The 19,500-nt window shown below is 35.4% G+C and overlaps 1 protein-coding gene across 4 annotated transcripts in view; it reads right to left on the reverse strand.

Moving 5' to 3' along the window:
• The window catches only part of pex5la (peroxisomal biogenesis factor 5-like a), a 68,291-nt gene that overhangs the window by 14,866 nt on the left and 33,925 nt on the right, over positions 1–19,500 (reverse strand). Inside the window, exons 1-7 of one of the 4 annotated variants that reach the window (XM_042725901.1) lie at positions 18,505–18,801; positions 9,449–9,560; positions 3,819–4,013; positions 3,391–3,508; positions 3,205–3,298; positions 2,952–2,981; positions 410–505 (exon numbers count right to left, since the gene is read on the reverse strand). In XM_042725901.1, coding sequence (XP_042581835.1) covers positions 410–505; positions 2,952–2,981; positions 3,205–3,298; positions 3,391–3,508; positions 3,819–4,013; positions 9,449–9,560; positions 18,505–18,573 — 714 coding nt within the window. In that variant the 5' untranslated portion in view covers positions 18,574–18,801. Of the gene's footprint in view, positions 1–409; positions 506–2,951; positions 2,982–3,204; positions 3,299–3,390; positions 3,512–3,818; positions 4,014–9,448; positions 9,561–18,504; positions 18,802–19,500 lie in introns of those variants that run through there. The other 3 variants (XM_042725900.1, XM_042725903.1, XM_042725902.1) reach the window with 3 other exon arrangements.

The following is a 19,500-nucleotide window of genomic DNA, read 5'->3' on the forward strand; positions in this document are numbered from 1 at the left end:
TTTAATATATTTAAATACATTTCTCAGAATTCCACAGATTTTTTTTCCAAACTGAAAACAGAAAAAGTGTAAAATATCTGTAGATTCCATTTTGGTCTGTCAATAAGTTGATAAGAAAAGGCAAATGCTATTTGCATCAAATTAAAATAGTGGTATATACAGTTTGAATCAAGTATAATTATCAACAAAAAGTGGCAGCTGCTATTTAAGTGTAAATTAAACTAATATGCTATTTATTCTAAAGTAAAAATGTCTGAGTAATGATGGGTGGAGTTAATGAGAAGAAAAAGCCTGTCAACAAAGTTGGCTTTATGTACTCTGTGTAAACACACTGCCTATTAATGCCCATTAACTACAGCCATTAAGTTTTGATGCCTAGAGATATTTTTAAAGGAGATTTTTGGCTTACCTCCACTGCTGCCTTAGCTCTTTCAAACTCTTCCTCCAGAGACTGGTTTCTGGACAGGAGTGTGCTACCCCACCTTTGGTCTTTGCTCAAACGGCCCTGTCAGACACACGCACACAGAGCAGGAGTCAGAGAAAACGTGCTCAGCCATCTCTCAGTCACTCTGACAGGAGAAAAGGCCCTGCCCTTGCCAACCCCTGATTGCAGAGGCAAAGAGAAATGCCAGCATTAGCAGCACATCTTCTTGTTTTCTTTCCTTCCCTCTCTTTCTTTCTCACTTTCACTCCCTTTTGAGGTCCTGCTGTCCACACCTAATGTTCTCACACTCAAAATGGCTCAGGCCTGTCTTTTCATGCACAGCGCGCTGCCCTCACACATTTTTCTCAGTATGCAGATCTGAAAATAGCATGGCAGGAGACCTTTGCTCAGCATGAATCGTCAAATATGCACCAGTTTCAACACTGTACACCTGAAGACATGCTTCACATGCGGCAAAGCCATTCATTTTGACTACACTGCTGTGTGTGTAAACCACACAGCAATAGAAAACAAGCTTACTGCAAAATAAAACACAATAGTACGATCTCAAGGGTTTTATTTTCTCAGAGTCATAAAGGCTTCATCTGGATGGGTTTCAAATTTAGAGGGTGATATATGGGCATAACAAACAATAGGAGCTTAAGGCTTAAGACACTATAAACAACCACACTATTTTTGTTAAAGGAATAGATCATCAAAAAATGAAAATTGGCTGAAAATGTACTCAAAGCCTAAGAGTGAGTAAATTCTGAGCAAGTTTTCATTTGGATGAACTATTCATTCAACTAGGTTATTGCTAGGGCTGTCAATCAATTAAAATGGTTAATCAAACTAATTACATGATATGCCAATTCATTCATTGCATTTAATATTTCACTATATCTTCCATCTAGCTGTCTTTAAAGTGGTTCAATAGTAGAAAAATTCCTTATTACAAAATTAATGTACTGGCCAGGGGGCATGATTAATTGTGCTACTTTTGAATTCACACTAAATGCACATATAAAATTGACAGCCATAGTTGTTGCTTTTTTAGTGATAATAATGTTATGGTTTTGGTGCTTCTTAAACTTTAAAGTTGCTTGTCATTTTAATGAATAATGTAATCATAGAGTTACCCTTTAAAATTCACCCTCTGTATGTAACTTTGTATCTTGTTCTTAGGTCATTCTAAATGTCAAGTGCTGAGCTATCAATGGAAAACTTCCATTTCCCCAATTCAATTCTCAGCATAACAAAGCCTTCCAGGCAGACTGAATCAAAGGAATAGGATGAAGTATTTGCCACCTGCCTCATTGGATATTAATCAATTACCAAGGTTACCAAGTTAAACGGATTTCATACAGGAGGCTATAATGGAGGCCTCAAAAAGGACAATTGGTCTTGCTTCATTGTGCTGGTGCAGCTCTGTATAATTACATTTAATGTGCCCTGTCAGACCCAGTGTCAGTGCAACAATTACCTTTAACATTACACATTTCATTTCTACTGCCACTCATGGCTGGAAGACAATTTGAGCTCGATGTTTTTAGAACCATGCAGTTCACATATACTGATTGCTCCATCATGAGTAGTCTTAACAAATGTAAGACAAATGAATCTGTACACCAAGTGAAAGGTTTAGGTATATAAGGGTCAATGACATATAAGAGTGTAAAGAAACATTAATCATATATATATTTTTTTTAAATATGAGTTTTGAAGTTTTAAAATAAAATTTCAATGTGAAAGGTATTTTTTTTAACAGATATTATGAATTATTAATTAACAACTCTGCAATTCAAAAGTTTTTTTTTATTATTTTTTTTAAATGCTTTAATTCAGCAAGGACAGAGACTGAAGTAATGGCTACTTTGCCATTACAGTAATAAGTTCCATTTTTAAATATATTAATATAGAAAGCAGTTATTTTAAATTGTAATAATACTTAGCAAAATTACCGTTTTACTGTATTTTTGATCAAATAAATGTTGCCTGGGTGAGCATATGAGACAAAACATTTAAAAAAAATCTTACTGACACTAAACGTTTGAACAGTAGTGTATTGATACATTTTTGGGGAGTCACACCACATGACATTTTACAACCTGACTATAAACGTGATGAGCAAATCAAAGGCACTAGAGGAGGCACCCACTGCTGGACACCATATATCTGGTGTAATTCATTTATGCTTTTCCAATAGCAAACTTCAGATTGACCAGTGGCTGGTCAAAAATTGATTTGATAATTATCTAATCATGATAGATAGCAATACAACAGACCTGCATGCTTCACTGAGGGGAGAAGCGTGTAACATTTGTACCCTGTAGCACCACAAGAAATTTGAAAATCCTTGCAAAATTTAACCTGCCATGAGGGCATCACTTCAGATCATGATTTGCCATGAAGTATTGCCAAAAATGTTTGGTCTTTTTTGTATTGAATTTGGTGGTGATGCTGTTGCCATGGTGCAAATGCATAGACCATTCAGCGATTCATACAAAGAGTGCACAGAGAGGCTTACATGTCTTCCACTAACATATTGCCTGTTGAGCTGAAAATAAAGAATTCTAGATGTTAGCACAGAATGTTCCACAATGTACTGAGTGTCTAAAAAACAAACCATTCACAGGTCAAGTGTATGGACTTACAATAATATGATAAAACTACAATGAGTGGGACATGTGGGAAATGACATGTGAAAGTCACTGACACATGTGCACAGATGATCAGGACTCATAAACAGAGTGATAAGTGTTGCTCGGTGTTGCACTTACTTGAGTTACTGGCACGGCTTCTGCGTCTACTTTATTACTGACCTCCAGGGAGTTCCTGGGGGCAGTGTCTTGCTGAGGCTTGCAATCCATAGACCTGGGGTTATATCATGTGAAAAAAGGGATTCATATATTTTAGATATCCAGAAAGTGTGTGTTTTCATACTAATTTTTAGAGCAGCAACTTACCACACAAATTCACCAGAATTTTTAGATGAACGTCTTCTCTCAAGCTTCCACTTTCTGCTACCATTTCGCTCCAGGTGTGGGTTGAGTTCTTCCCATTTGTCCAAAGAAGATGGAACTGCTACTGTAAACAAAATGAGGCCATGCTGTTGGACAGAGATATATTATAATACTGCAACCCAAGTAAAACATGAGCAACACCACAGTTTGAAGAATTTGCAGTATGCACATATTAAAGAGGGCAACTACATAACGATATGTAAACCTGTAATGTTCTTTTTACTGAAAAAGTACTTTCCGTTACAGAACTTGTTCAGTTCATGTAATGAAAAACAGTTTCATTTGTGTAACCATCTGATTTCCCTTGGTTGATTTGCAGGGGTGCTTCTCAGCATAACAGCCTTTCACTTTAACTGTCTGACACTTAATACCTGAGTCCAATGAAATCTTTTCAGGTGTGCGGGAACAGTGTATACTCTGTTCAACATCCACTTGGATCAGCTCTGTTTCATCTGGCTTCTTCCTGTATGGTGTGCCCTTAGTAGAATGAGGGCTCTTCCTGTCTTTGCTGTGTCTTCTCTCACCAGGCTCACTCAGATCCAGCAGGTCCAGAGAGGAGGAGAGTACTGGACATAGGAAGCAAAAAGAAAATAAATATCATCTACTTTTATTTGTCTTTATTCTCCAGAAGTGTGGGGTGCATCCCCTGGCCAATGCCAAGTTTTCAGTATAAGTTACTTTAGTAAACTACTAGAGCAAAAGTTTAAAATAAAAAATAAATGAATAAAAAATAAAATGAAAAATATCAAAAGTAATGATGGTCTCAAACTGAGTGAAGGTTGGCAGCTTATTTCACCATAGAGGAACTGAGAGGGTTAAGGTTCTGGAAATCAACATTATGCCTCATTGTCAAGGAACTTCCATATGCCATTTGCTCACTGACTGTAAATAGCGGGATAGAATTAACGGATTAATTACCCACCCTCGTGTCATTCCAAACTAGGGATGTTCATTTCGGTTATTTTTCCTAACCGACAACCGGCGCTCGTTAACCGATTATTAACCGTTCATCGACAAGATTATTTTAAATTAGAATTGAATTGAATTAGAAAGGATAAGTGTCTGTCGGCCATTAAAAATACTAACATTTGTTTTGCAGGGATTAATTTTACATGCGCAAAAAGTAGCAGACAACAGAACATGAGGATTCATATGGTCATATCATATCACATCATAAAAAAATGTATAGACCTACGAATGAATAGGCCTATACGGGAAATATATTTTTACTTAATTAATAAATTAAGAAAACAAAAGAAAAACTGTGTAACAAGTAGCCTAGTATGCAGAGTTTTGGTTAATTTTAGTGCTGCGCGAAAGGAAACAGACGGCAGAAAGTGGCATCCTAATTTTCTTTAGGCCTATTTTACAAAAGCACAAAAATTTGTTTTTATTGTGAATGTACACAAATAAAAACAAACCTTTTACAAACCTTTTCCAATTATCTTTATGACTAAAAGGAATAGTTGCTTCCACTGTTAGAAGGAAAAAAAGTCATTTACATTTACATTTATGCATTTAGCAGACGCTTTTATCCAAAGCGACTTACAATGCATTCAGGCTAACATTTTTACCTAACATGTGTTCCCTGGGACACAACTACAATGTTCAAGGCCCAGAAATGTAGTAAGGACATCGTTAAAATAGTCCATGTGACATCAGTGGTTCAACTTTCAGGGTTAGTTCACCTAAAAATGAAAATTAGCCCATGATTTACTCACCCTCAAGTTATCCTATGTGTATATGACTTTCTTCTTTCAGACAAATCTAATCAGAGCAATATTAAAAAATGTCCTGGCTATTTCAAGCTCTATAATGGCAGTGGGTGGGTGTTTTTTTGTTCAAATGTCCAAAAGAAGTTCAATAAAGCGCATCCATCCATAATAAAACATGCCTCACATTACTCCGGGGGGAGAATCAAGGTCTCCTGTAGCGAACCAATGCATTTTTTTGTAAGAAAAGTATCCATATTTCACTTAGGATGCCTTGAGGGTGAGTAAATCACAAGCTAATTTTCATTTTTGGGTGAACTACAGAAGAACGCACACACATGCGTCGTGGTACTCTTGTGAATGCACGTTGAAGACTGACACGGAAGAGAAGAAATTATTGCATAAAGTCATTATTTTTGTTTTCTATGCACACAAAAAAATATTATCATAGCTTCATAACATTAAGGTTAAACCACTGATGTCACATGGATTATTTTAACGAAGTCCTTACTATTTTTCTGGGCCTTGAACGTGGCAGCTATGTTGCTGTCTATGCTTTCAACACATCAGTCATAGTTGTCAGGAAAGTGAAAAAACAAATACACAGTTTGACCAATTCATACAGTACATCATCAATAGCTGTTAACTTTCATGTTTTAGTAAGACTGCATTTCTACCAGAAATTAACTGTACCAAAGTTTACATGAATCATATTCGACTCTTTTTAGACTGGTTAGGGTTAGGGTTAGGATAACAGGTGCGCACCCGGGTTCAGAAAACAATGTTCACATTATCCAAATGAACTGAACTCTGACATCAAACAAACCCGGGTGTGCACCAACAGTGCAAGTGTAAAAGCATCAACATCCTCTCATCCTCCTTATCCATCTCTTGTGTCTCCAACGGATTAAAAAAACATTAACATTTGGGAGCTACTGTCATGAACTGAGGTGAGCTAGCAAGTTTTTGCTCAGTTTCGAATTAGCACATAAGCCAAAAGACCAGAGTTTAAAGGGAAGGAAAAACACAGAATAACACATAGCTTAGTTATTGCTCTAGGCACTTATCTACCTGCGTGGTCACAGCAATAAAAGACAGCAGGCAGTTCCGACAGCTCAGGGGCCGGTGTCAAATAATCTTTGATGTTGCATGTTCCTCTCCAAGAGAACAAAGAGCGTTTGATATAGTGTGTGTGTATATATATATATATATATATATATATATACACTTCATCAAGAACACTGTCTACAGAACACTTTGTTCTGCTGCAGAGGATGAAGGTTTGAGAAGAATGTGTTCATTGAATATTCAGACGGAATGTAGTCAGCTTTCTGATTAGGTGAGATTAAAGCATAAAACTTTTAGATGGTTGAACCCCCCCTTACATGTGATCTTTAAGAACAGACGCTCCGGATATATTCTAAAGCTTCTACCCCCTTCCTGTTACCCTTCTGGCTTGCAGAACAGAGGTCTTCATAACCAGGTGGTAGGCAAAATATCCATGCAGGTCAGTACTGCAGATGCCAACATTGAGGATGCTTGATCCAAGCCTTGAGGGCCTGACAGCACACTTCTGAAATCTGGCACAAACATCAGAGCTGAAACCAGGTTACCACCACCACATGCTTTTGTCGACCACACAAGGACCAGCCTGGACACCAAAACCTCTCAAGACTTTGAAATCTTCTAAAACCCTTTACTTTAAACCAAGCTTAGAGTGTAATAACCTCAGACATTAATATAATCAAGAAGATTCACAATCATTGCATTCACATGTACAATAAAAACATTGATAACTGGGTCAGTGTCAAGTATGTCTACGATAAAGAAAAGGAAGAAAAAAATGTTCTAGGAAGTTCTCAGAAATGCACTCTTTGCATTCATGTTGGTTTTGAAAAAAAAAAAAAACATTTATATATTTAATAATAAATAATACAATATTTTTTTTTCACCTTGAAGTTGTTTATTTTTGAATAAAATTGAATGTAATGTTGTTGACTCAACTATCAAAAATCTCATTATAAAAATAAAAAAAAATCAAAAGCTCATTATAAAAAACCCGACGAACAAACGAAAACTATGTTAACATGACATTTTGAAATCATCCACTTTTTCTCTGGTTTTGATGATAAAATGATACAGCACATAATCATTTGTGCATATAATAAGCTGTCAAACCACTGGTAAATGTGATACTGAAATTGTTATAATGAGTAAAAATATATAGATTTAGGTGTTTAGGTGTCAATCTTACGCATTGTTGGCTTATTATTATTATTATTAATATTTAATTAATTAAATGACTTCACAGTTTGTACTTTGTAGATGTAACATAGAAATTAAAGTTTTGTGGTTTAACATATGTCTTGCTTGGAATCTCATAAGCTTATAGAAAGTCTTAAAGAAAGAAGTATAGGAGTCCTTACACCTTGACAATATGATAGTCTGAAGATTCTGAAACCAATGCAAGTTGTGATTTTTTTATTACTAAAATGAAAAATGAATCAAAAGCTCACTCGGGAGAATCTGCCAGAGAATAATAATTGAATTCAGAGGCATTCCTTCTAAAGATTACAGCAGTTCCCATTAAAGACCAGAATATACATTTCTATAATCAGCTCCATTCCTTTCACAGAGAGACACTGCTTTAAAAAACTGGTTTTCCTCTAATCATTCAAATTCTTCTTACATTTTTAGTTTAAGACTTTAGTTTAATTAAGCATAAAAAGTATACAATCATATTAATAAACATTATGCAAAAAATATTTAGAGTGATACCAATAAGAAACTATGACTTCAATACAGTGTTTACTTGGCAGTTGACTCTGGCTTCATATTTCATGTCAGGCATACTCCACTACACATAGATCAATAACTGACACTTTCACTGTTTGTTTGACAGACTGAAAAACTTTCATAATGTGAGGTAAGTATTTAGTGACATTTTGATTGCAGAAAGTTCTGCCTGGTAATTTCTGAACCTCAATTCACATAATGTTCAAAGGCACAGTAATTAACAGACTGCCGCAATTACAAGCAATCGAAAGATCCTCCAAACATAATCTGATGGTAAATAGAATATGCTGTTTTCCACAATCAGAAAGTAAACAAGAAACTCTATAGGGAGTAGGAATGGTTGTCTTAATTGCTTTGTGGTGTAGGCAAGTGAGGGTGCGAGTGAAATAAATACAGTTTTAGTTGCTCATCCTCTCAATGTGAATTTCATGTAACACAACTGTCATGCAGTAAGAGGCTACTTACTTCCTCATTTGGTAATGTGTCTCTGCTCTGCTAATCAGTGTTGAAGATGTATATAATGCAGATAAATGAATGAACTTTAGAATGAGCAATATTTGGCATTAGCAGCCAGCATTGATATTTGCCATTTTAATGTAATATAGACTCAAAAATGCTACAGATTTCTCTTTGCTGTTGAATTTTGATTGGTTTGTTACGGCAACAGTTTGCATGCCTTTTGCTTCATTAATTTACTTAATTATGTTAAGTAAATGTCAAGCATGCATGTTGAGAAATGACTAGACAACAAAATATATATTTCTTTTTCATTGTAGGCCTACACTTTCATTCAAAGGTTTGAGTTGGTAAGATTTCTAAAATGTTTTTGAAAGTGTCTAATGCTAACCCAAACATTTATTTGATCAAAAATACAGTAAATGCAATATCGTAAAATATTATTACAAATGAAAACAACTGTTTTTATTTGAAGATATTTTATAAAATGTATATTATTTGTGTGGTCAAAGTTGAATTTTAGCAGCTGTCATGCCAGTCTTCAGTGTCACATGATCCTTCACAAATCATTGTAAAATTGTAGTTCAGTGCTCAAGAAAAATATATTATTACACAGTTAAAAATGGTGGGGCAGTCTAATATTTTTCTGTGGAAACCATGGCACATTTATTTCAGCATACTTTAATTAACCGAAAGAACAGAACAGCATTTATTCAAAAAGCATTTATTGAGTTTTTTTGTTTTGTTTTTTTTGCCATGTAAAAGTCTTTAATAACTTTTGATCATTTCAATTAATACTTGCTGAATAAAAGCAATTATTAAAATAAACAAAATCTTACTCACCCCAAACTTTTGAATGGTAGTATAAAAGCACAAATTCAATTCATCTACTATACTTGTTTTTGGTTCTTAAAATCCAATTATATTGTAAATGAAAAGATGTTGAAATGTCAGAATTATAGTATAATAGTACTGTGCAGTGGAGCATAGTACAGTGCAGAAGCAGAATTGTTGAGGAAGTATGGGAAGGTCAGTACCTGCTGTGTTGGAGGTTACTGGGCGGGCAGCTCCATCACACTTGGTCTCGCAAAGGAAATCATCGATGGAAGGGCTCAGCAAGGGACGGCTCTCTTGTTGCTCACTCACCAGCTGAAAAAAATCAAGCGTAAGAGTGTGATGAGATCTACATTAATGCACTTGGCCTCCTGTTCTCCTATTGTTTTAGTTGCAGTCATCCTCCATTGCACCATGACATCTCTGCATGTGACTGGTAACACTGGTAGTCACCACCCTTTCAGCTGCTGCCTGTACAGGAGTGAGACAACAATTCTCACCTTGCCCCCCTCTGGCAAACGTCCCTAGCCTGAGGATGTTTCTCCCTCCCTTTCTCACTTAAACAGTGGGAAAGCAGCCCAGTAAAATCACAAATACTATGTGTCATGCTTGTTTTTCCATTTCAGAGAACATAATTGTGTATGAAAGTAATTATGACAAGGTGTGAGGCTGTCTTTATAAAGCCTCTCATCAGTGTACTATGTGTACTATGTGACAGAATGTGTGTATGTTCTCTTGAGAGACTGGCATAGAGGTGGCCCTGTGTCTAACAGAATGGAAAAAACACATCAATCATCATCTGGTTGTTCTCATAGTGTTCATTCAGCCATGCCACAGTCTCATCGGAGGAGAGCACTTTTGTGGGCAGTGCATGGCTACAGCAAATCTGCATTTTCAGCCATAACTACGTCTCTTTTGAAAATGTAATCCTTTAGTGAAAAAATTAAAGGGATGCTTGATGCTTAATCTGTCTTCTCAATGTGGATAAATTCATTTATTTCTTACTACATATCACACATACTAAAATAGTCCATTCAAGTGTGGCATTAGAATAATTTGGATTGAAGTTCTAGTCAATAAGTTTTCCTTTGCTGTTATAAAATGTTATTGTCTAAAGAGGCACCATGTAGTGACCTGAGAAGCAGGCTAATCAGTTAACTGGATTTGATAATCTCCATTGTTTACATTATTTAAGACATGAAAACTGATCACACCAGCTTAGGCAAACATTTTTACCTGTATGTATCTTCAACCCCTTGAACTCCTTCTCCCTTCTCTCTCTTTTTTCAGATTTGCTTATGCGTCTGGAAGCAGCTAGCTATCAAGCTAATGCTTGGTAATGTGTCAATAAGTAGCTACTTAGAATTGATGTATGTGAATATATGTTAATATATTATTTTGCTTAGAACTAATTTGATACCTGAGTTTCTGTCTGTAAGGCTGTTTTTAAAAGTTGTATGGTTATGGTCATATCCACCAGTAACAACATGCTGGGGGTAAATGTGATGTTTGTATTGAGTGCTTTGAAGGTTAAAAGTCACTAAACATGCTGTGAATGAATGTAGCGGGATAGATGACACTATTCATTTAGTGTCCATACGTTTGCTAATAAGTTTGCTAAGGTACACTACCATTCGAAAGTTTGGGGCCAGTAAAATTTTAAAAAATACAGTAAGAACAGTATTACTGTAAAGTATCATTAGATTTTTAAATAACTGTTTTTTTATTTTAATATATTTTAAAATGTAATTTATTTCTTTGATGTCAAAGCTGAATTCTCAGTTATTACACTAGTTGTCAGTTTTACATGATCCTTTAGAAATCAGAAATGCTCATTTGGAATAGCATTTTAGCTATTTTTTAATGACTTATTATTGTTGAAAACGGTTCTTCTGCTTATAATTTTTGTGGAAACAGTGATGCATTTTTCAGGATTTTTTGATGAATAGAAATGTCAGAATAACACCATTCATTTTACCATTCTAAATGTTTATACCATCACTATTCTTTAAATCTACTTTTATCACATCATCCTTGACCCGAACTTTTAACAGTATTGTACAGTATATGTAGCTTGCAGTTAAGAATTAGGTTGTAGATATGAAATTGAACTGATGAAAGTGTCTGTAACCCAAAGTTGTATTGACTCTACACAAAAGTCACCTGAATTTAATTACTTTGAAGCTGTTTTTGCAAACAAATTCCCAGTAAGGATGAAAGGCTAGAACACCCCTGGTTTGCATGTTGCTAACATTTGTTTCCTCCAAATAGTGCAAAGATACTTATTACAGGGCTGTGTCATCAGAACGCTGCTGGTTGTAAAACAGCACACATGTAATTTCATGTCACATTCACAAATCCTCTATACGGGCTTAACAACAACAGACACTTCAAGCAACGCTGCTTAAATTAATGGACTGTTGCATGTTTATAATTTAAAGCAAATTGATTAAAAAACTCTGACCTTATCAAGACTAGCTTAATTGAGGGCTGCTGCATTTCCCCTCGAATGTCTTTTTAATTTGTCCGGGGCTTAAATAAGACCACAGAGACAAACGTCCAGCAGGAATTAATTTAGAGATGGACATAGAAAAAAAATTAATTATAATGAAAAATTGGATTATACTTCTCTAAGCAAAAACTAGCTGTGCTTGACTATTTTCTGGTGTATATATTCTACCTTCAAACTGTACCAGAGTTTGTGATCTCCTCGTACAGTAGCTTGACAGAAGCTTTGAAATAAATACTGAATATTCATGAAAAGCACGAGCAGTGTATGTTGGCCAGAGCGCTTGGGAGAACATTCCTGTTGTGAGAGTCTGTGCCAGAACGCTGACCCAGCAGTCTTAATTGGGTTGCACAGACATCTCTCTGGCTCTGCTGGTGTCAGGGAGGAGATTTATTCCTTTGCTGGCTGGAATGTCTGATCTTACCCATGCTGAACTCCTGCTGTTACAACACCTTGTACATTTTTGATGGAAGTCAGGAAATTATGGTACTTTGTCTTCAAACTGTTCAAACTGTCTTTGCCTAGCATCTTTCTTTTGCATTTGAAAAAAAAAAAAAAAAAAAAAACATATGCAGAAATATAGTCTTATTTAACAGCAGATTTGCTGATCAGCAATCATTTGAAGTGTCAGGCTGGATGATGTAACAGCATCTTCTGTCCGGATGTTTTATTATATGGGTGAGCTAGATTTGGGGTTCACTTTTAATTTGCCCCTCTAAGTCTTGTTATAAAAGCATAACTTCCTCCCTTGTGAATGCCAGCAGAACAAGGGCCATAATGAGAGGGGGAGACTTATTTTGGAAATATTTAGGCTCTACTGTTTAATTAGATTCCCCTGTATCCAGTTTAAAACTGTTTTTCCTTTAGGCACAAATGGGTTGCTGACATTAATAGGAATTATTAAGGGGACAAAACTCATTCTAGTAATTAGAGCAGATAGCTGCAGTCACGTTGCAGAACAGTTAGACTTTTTTATTAACTCTGATTATTTCAGTGGAAGGCAGGTTAACAGAGGATTTACCTGGCGGTTCTGTCTGAGGGAAAATTTGGTTTGTCTTTAGTTAATGGTGCATTTAGTAGTTTGGTGCTAACTGAAAAAGTTTTACACATTAGGAAAGAAATTGTTTCTTTGCATAGTTATCTCAGTAGTGTATACACACATGAGATGAAGAATGTACTCATTAAAGTTTTATATACAAATTTATAAATTCTAAATATAAATTATATTTGTTTAATTATTATGTATTAATTATGTACGAATGCCGGCTCGCCATGACATGGCAACTAAGTATCGGAGAGAATTCCTGCACTCATTGGCTGCCGCCTCTGAAGATATGCTAGTAACATAGTGTAGTTTGTTAAAAAAAAAAAAAAGTGAAAATTCGACAAGTTATCATTTAATTTTTTTGGGGGGTGGTGTTGATGTCCCCCTCGTTTAAAATTGAGTTCCTCCTCAAACGTCGGGCCCTTGGAATCGTCCTAATCTCCCCTTGTCACCTTACAGCGCCCCTGGTCATTGCATTCAGAATAAAGCAGAGAAAGCCACTAAAGGCAGTAATTAACATTTTACCTTGTTGAAATATCTAAAAATGTTTTTTTTTTTCTGAATTATTATAGTAGGTTGAATGTAAACATAGGTGCAGGTAGATTTGCCAAATGACCGTTCGCAAAGAGCTTGACTGACAGGCGATCTGACCAATCAGAACCTGTCTCCAAAGAAATCCATGTTAAAATGGGGTAAAAAAGATTGACTGGATTGAAACTTTTTCAATATAACTAAATATAAAAATGTGCGGAGGGTTAATTCTCTGCTGTTGTACCCTTCAACACCAACGATATAAACATAACTAATTCCTTTAAAGTACTTGTTTTGCGTATCAGAAAACCTGTCATGCCCGGCGCTGTATGCATGGCTTGCAGCACTTAAGTTAAAATACTAAGTGTGAAATAATAACATAATATGCTTAAAAGTGTGCTCTTATCATTCTGTGGACAAAATCCCGTGAACTTTGCCCAAATCGGGAGCTGTTCATGTCATCTTCCCACTCATCAAATTATGACAGGTCGTTTACTGCAAAAAGACCATCACTGCGACACTCTAAAGTCATGAAACTATGGCGGCATGTGCTTTTTAAAAGCATTTTCAGGATTTCACGTTATATTGTTGACTTGGAAAATATGTAAATGCGTATGCCCAGTAATCGCAGCTGTATCCCCTCTAGCTTTAACCACATTTCAGACAGGAGAATTGATTAAATTCAGTGGGCTTACACTTTAAAAATGGTGTGTTCCGCGGTTGAAATACTTTCTGATGTTTATTCATGCTTTAAGTTTTGTGCTTTAAGTAAATATGAAAAGATGATCGGTTCACATATTTGAACCATAGACTGTATAAAAACATGGACGTAGTGTTCGTGACATCACCCGTAGGTTTCTGAAGAGCGTTTTTGAAGCCTAAAGTGGGCGGAGCCAGCCGTCGCCATCTTGGCAGCGCATCACTCCCGGATAATTGAAAATGGACAATGAGGCAGGAGCTGGTTGCTGAAGCCATGCCCACCTAGTTTGACGGTGGTGACAGCAGCGGCAATCCATCTGTCACTCACGAGGCCGCGCCCTTAATTATGCAGAACTTTAAGGCTTAATATAATTTAAACGGATGAGTTATTAAAAAAATTCATCCCCCTCACAGTTGCAAAAAAAGCCAAAAATACCAAAACAAACCAAAAAAACATTCTGTAAAAATCTTTTAAATTAGTCAATTTATTTATTTATATTTTTTGCTGTAAAGTTGGGCATTTTAGCAATCTGGAGTTTATGGGACTGACTCCCTTTTTGAGCTAGCCTCTAGCGGCCAGTTGATGAATTGCAGTTTTATATTTTTTTATATTTTTTATATTTTATATGAATTGCAGTCTTATCCGTGTTCGTTTCACGAGAGAGACCAGAAGGTTGCTGCTTGGGATGAACAGAAGGGCAATACAGTGATCTGTAACAACACATTAAAGAGCTACAAAACTGTATTTATTGTTTGAATTTCTTTAAAATGACACAATTTAAAAGCTGAGAGTGCTGAGACCTTGTTTCATACCAGAAGTAACCTGCTCTGTCTTGTCGGTCGGTGTGTTGTCAGTTTCCTCTTTGCTCTGTGATGTATTTTTTACCGCGTGAGAACATGATGGGTAGTGTGAGAGCGGCATTGTTTGTCGGTCATGGCAACAGTAACTAAGGAGGGCAGGTTTTTTGAGAATGGTCAATTAAGCAATGATATGGATTGCTAGTTCTTAAGTTAATACTTACATTTTACACACAGTAATCTTAGCCTATTGGAGGTTGCTTGGTCTGTTTTTGCTCCGCCACTAAAAGTAATTCCAAACACAGTCCAATTAAAAGATAATTGCAGAATCAACAGCTACTTCTCTGAGCAACATCAATACTAGTGTTTTGTTCCTGAATGAATCAGTGTTTTGAACAAATCATTTGAATGGATGATTCAGTGGCTTTTAAAGATTGTCGCCACCTACAGGCATAACGATAATCCACAGAATAGTCACTGAATAATAATAGCCAATAGAAATATGATGCCTTTATCTCCTTGGGTTGAATTTTATTTCATTTAAACTTTCCCACAGTATTGAAAACATTTTAATGTCTGCTTACATTTTGAACTCATATTCCCATTAAAAATGAGTGTGCATAGTTTCTCTGCAATCTGTTCCTCATAATTTGAAGGAATTTATGCATTTACAATTGTCCCTCAGAAGATATAACATAAAAGCATTGTTAAGTAAAAGAATACATTGACAGTGTGAAATACAGTCATGAGGCTCACTAAAAATTATATTACATTATATTCAGTCAAGACTTGAACATCAAGGTCACATAGTTTGGTTTTAATTAGGATTTGATTATTCATGTAGTGCATAATGTACTATTCTGAGATTCATTGTGCTTCTGATGTCCCATCTTCCCATGATACTCAGAGGCATTTATAGTAACTACATTTAGCTCTGTGAATGCTGATTACCCTTTCAAGACATGGCAAATTGTACAGTAATTGTATAGCAGAATAAACTTACTGATTGAAAATGTACGAAAAAAGAATGGGGGTTCCTTTATCTATAAGAAAAGGAATTTTCTTCAGTTGTTCTCAGCTATGCTTTATCACAGCACAAGCATTTTGTACCTCCTCACTTTTGTCTTTGTGTTTGAGCCCGAGGGCAAATCCTGAATTATGTCATGAAAAACTTCAACTAATTGTGTCATGTGGGTTTAGCTCCTGGTGACAACTCCAAGATATTGTTGTCAAGGGAACCTGGAACCAGTTTAGCTAGCGGGAGTCTTAAGGGGGAGAGTTAGGGAGGGAGGTTGAGGGAGGTATAAGCTCATGTGAGGCACTTATTAGTGTTATAAATAACAGCACGAACATACACAACTGCATTATGTATGAAGAAATGAGTTTCAGAGGTAGTTTGCTGTAAAAGCCATCTACCATGTTGAAGACCACTATTTTATCTTGAGTGCTAAATTGTGTGTGAGGTCAGTACAATTAACTGGATAATTGATATGATATTTGAACCAGTGTTTACACAACACAAGCAAGTTAAATATTGAAAAACAATCAGAAGTGCAAATAAGAACGCCTGGTTCTCACAATGACTAAGTGTTTTCAATCAAGTTAAAAAGCTGCTTCTTATATGTCATCCACACAGTGTTGCTGGCTAATTGTAAAATCTTTTTCTTCACATAAAGAGTTTATCCGTTAAGTCCTGCAATTCACTTGAGGTGACAGCAGGTGTTTAAATATCCAGTTTTAAATTGTTCAGGAACTCAGAGACTAAGAAGCAGTAATTTCTCAACAGAACTTTATTCAGGCTTTCTATAAATATCCTTTTATATATATATATATATATATATATATATATATATATATATATATATATATACATATATGTACATATATACACACCCTAACTGTCAACTAAACTTTATCAGTGAAATCAACTTGTCATTTAGACCGTTAGTTGTTTTACAAGACTGAAGTTACTACAGCTCCCACATTGTGGTGAATTGGACAGTATTGATCTGATAACACTTTAGCATCAGTATTGACAAGACTTTACACAGAGGAATGATGCTGTGCTTCACATACCGTGTTCGATCTCACCTGATTTGAAAATGAACTAACCTTCACGCTATTACGGACAAATCAAAGGAGTGCAGTTGGCTTCAGGTCACTGGTCTACTAATTGTCGACTGATTACAAAACTAACCACAAAACGCTTTGCAAAGGCATTTTTGAATCATCTGTCATTTAGTGACTGGTGGAGGAAAAGTGGAAACCAGTTGAGCGCTACAAAAGCTTAGCGTAATGCAATTATTATTGAATAGTTCAGAATCTTTCTGGCATCAGTGCAACACACAGACTACGCAGACAATAGTATTAAACACAGAATGAGCCACAGACCACACAGGCAACAACAAGATGAGCTATAAAGCTGTGACAGCAGCTTGATAAAAGCAAGGAAATGTGTTTTTGCAAGAAAAGTTCCAGCATCAAATTAATTTGTTATGCTATCATATCATGTAGTTTGATGCATGTAAAATTAGAGATTGAACACCATTAAAATATTGTTTTAAATTACTTTAATAGGCAATTCTATAATAATTTGTCTAGTAAATTACAAATGAAAGTACACATACAAATTTTAATTATTGTGATGATTGTGATGTGAGGTGAATTTATAAATGATGATATATAAAGTACAATATGAAAAATGAATATTCATTTTTGAGATTTGCTAAAGATTACGTTAATGTTAATAATTTACTAAGTGTTGATGAAACCAGTAATAATCTAAATATCAAATATCGACTGATACCCAGGGTTATTATAGTTAACTAAAACTAAAACCGTTAAACAATTTTGTTACTTGTTACATTATCTGATTTTTTTTTTTATATAAATACAACTTTTATTATTCAGCTAGTTTCCAAGGAAACATTTCTAATTTTCATGTATCTTGCATTATTTGAATTAATAAAATATCTAAAACTAAAACTAAAATATAACGATTGAAAACTATAAGCATATTAAAACTAAGAAAAATTACAAAAACACAACAAATTACTAAATCTTAAAATAAAATAAAAACAGAAAAAAATAATAATTCAAAATATTAATAAAAATGTATATCTTTATTGTATTAAAATAACCTTAATATACACACTTATAAATCTTAACTGATATATTGTGCATTGCTATATAAAATATATGTAAACCACTGTTAAATATATCAAATTTACAAAGTATATTACAATTTAGAAGCATGTGGTGAAGTGCTTCAACGGCTTGAATATGTAATCTATATTGTGGCTGTGGCCAAAAATCCTGCACCCTCACTAAACATTAAAGCTAAGATTTAAATCCATGTGTGTCCCATGTGTCCATCTGAAATGTTAATTTCTATTGTCCCCATTCTATTTCCAGTAACAAGCCTTGCCTGATGTGAAAAGCTCAATTTTATACCCCACAGAGCTACTCTGAATGAAATAAAAACGCCTGTGTTAGCTGTTTTGCTGTCAGTTAGAAATCTGTGATGGCAGAGACACACTGTGATTTTTATTTTTGTTAGGCTAAAAGGTGGAGGTTAGACATGTGATGGTCAAAGCCTTGCCATTGGTTATCATTCCCATGCAGCGAGAACGGATGTGCTGTTTGACTCTGGCAGTAGCTGCAGTAGTTCTGCCCACCTTGTTTGTCACCGTGAGGAGGGGCTTGCCTTCTGAGGACGCCTTATTGGGTATCTCCTTCAGGACCATGGCAACGGTCTTATCTGCAGCCCTAGAGTCTTTCCCCTACAACAGTGAAATCAACAATGACTTGTGTCAGGACAGAATGTTTAGATATTCCAAGTATTATTCGTCCTACGGTGCTTAAAGGCTCAATGATTTATATGCTTTAAGATTAATATGATCACACTGAGCATCAACAACACACAGCAAAATGAAACACTGCCTGAAGCCACGCATGAAAACAGCTGTTTGTAGCATCAATATATTCTTTCTCACATCACCCTCAGTTTTGCTTGCATGATGAAGTGCGATATCACAAAGAGGCCACCTCAGTCATGCGAGTGATAGGGCGGCTGTCGTTAACTGCTTTTATCTGAGCTACAGAGACAGAGACGTATGGCTAGTCTGAACAGTCAGTCATTTGAGGATTCAACCCCTGAGGAAGACAGAATCCTATTGCTCCAAGGCCAAGTTATATAATGGGTTAAATTCTATTGGCAAGCTCTAGTCAGCTTGGCTAAACTCACAGAGAATGCAGTGTTCAGAGAAATTACCCTTACATTAAACTATCAAATATACTAAAAAGAAAACTAAAAGTATGCATAAAGTATCTATCCATCTATTATTCTGTCTATCAGTCTATATACTGTTCTTTCTGTCCCTAATGCCTATAAACTTTCAAACCTTAATACTTTTTAAACTTGTTTTGTCAAGCCAACATTCAAAGTTTTTCTTGACAAATGTAGATTTTTACTTAAAAATCACAAATACTGATTCAGTTTTAATAAAAATACATGGGGAAAAATATATATATATTTTTAACTTATTTACATTGTGTGCCCTCATAAAAAACCTAATCAATGGCAAAACATCCATTAAAAAATGACAGAATCTCTTTTTTCTACTTATTTACAGTACATTCAAATTTAAATTTCAGATATTAGCTGCCTCCAT

Source organism: Cyprinus carpio, chromosome B6, assembly GCF_018340385.1.
Source record: "Cyprinus carpio isolate SPL01 chromosome B6, ASM1834038v1, whole genome shotgun sequence".
NCBI lineage: Eukaryota > Metazoa > Chordata > Actinopteri > Cypriniformes > Cyprinidae > Cyprinus > Cyprinus carpio.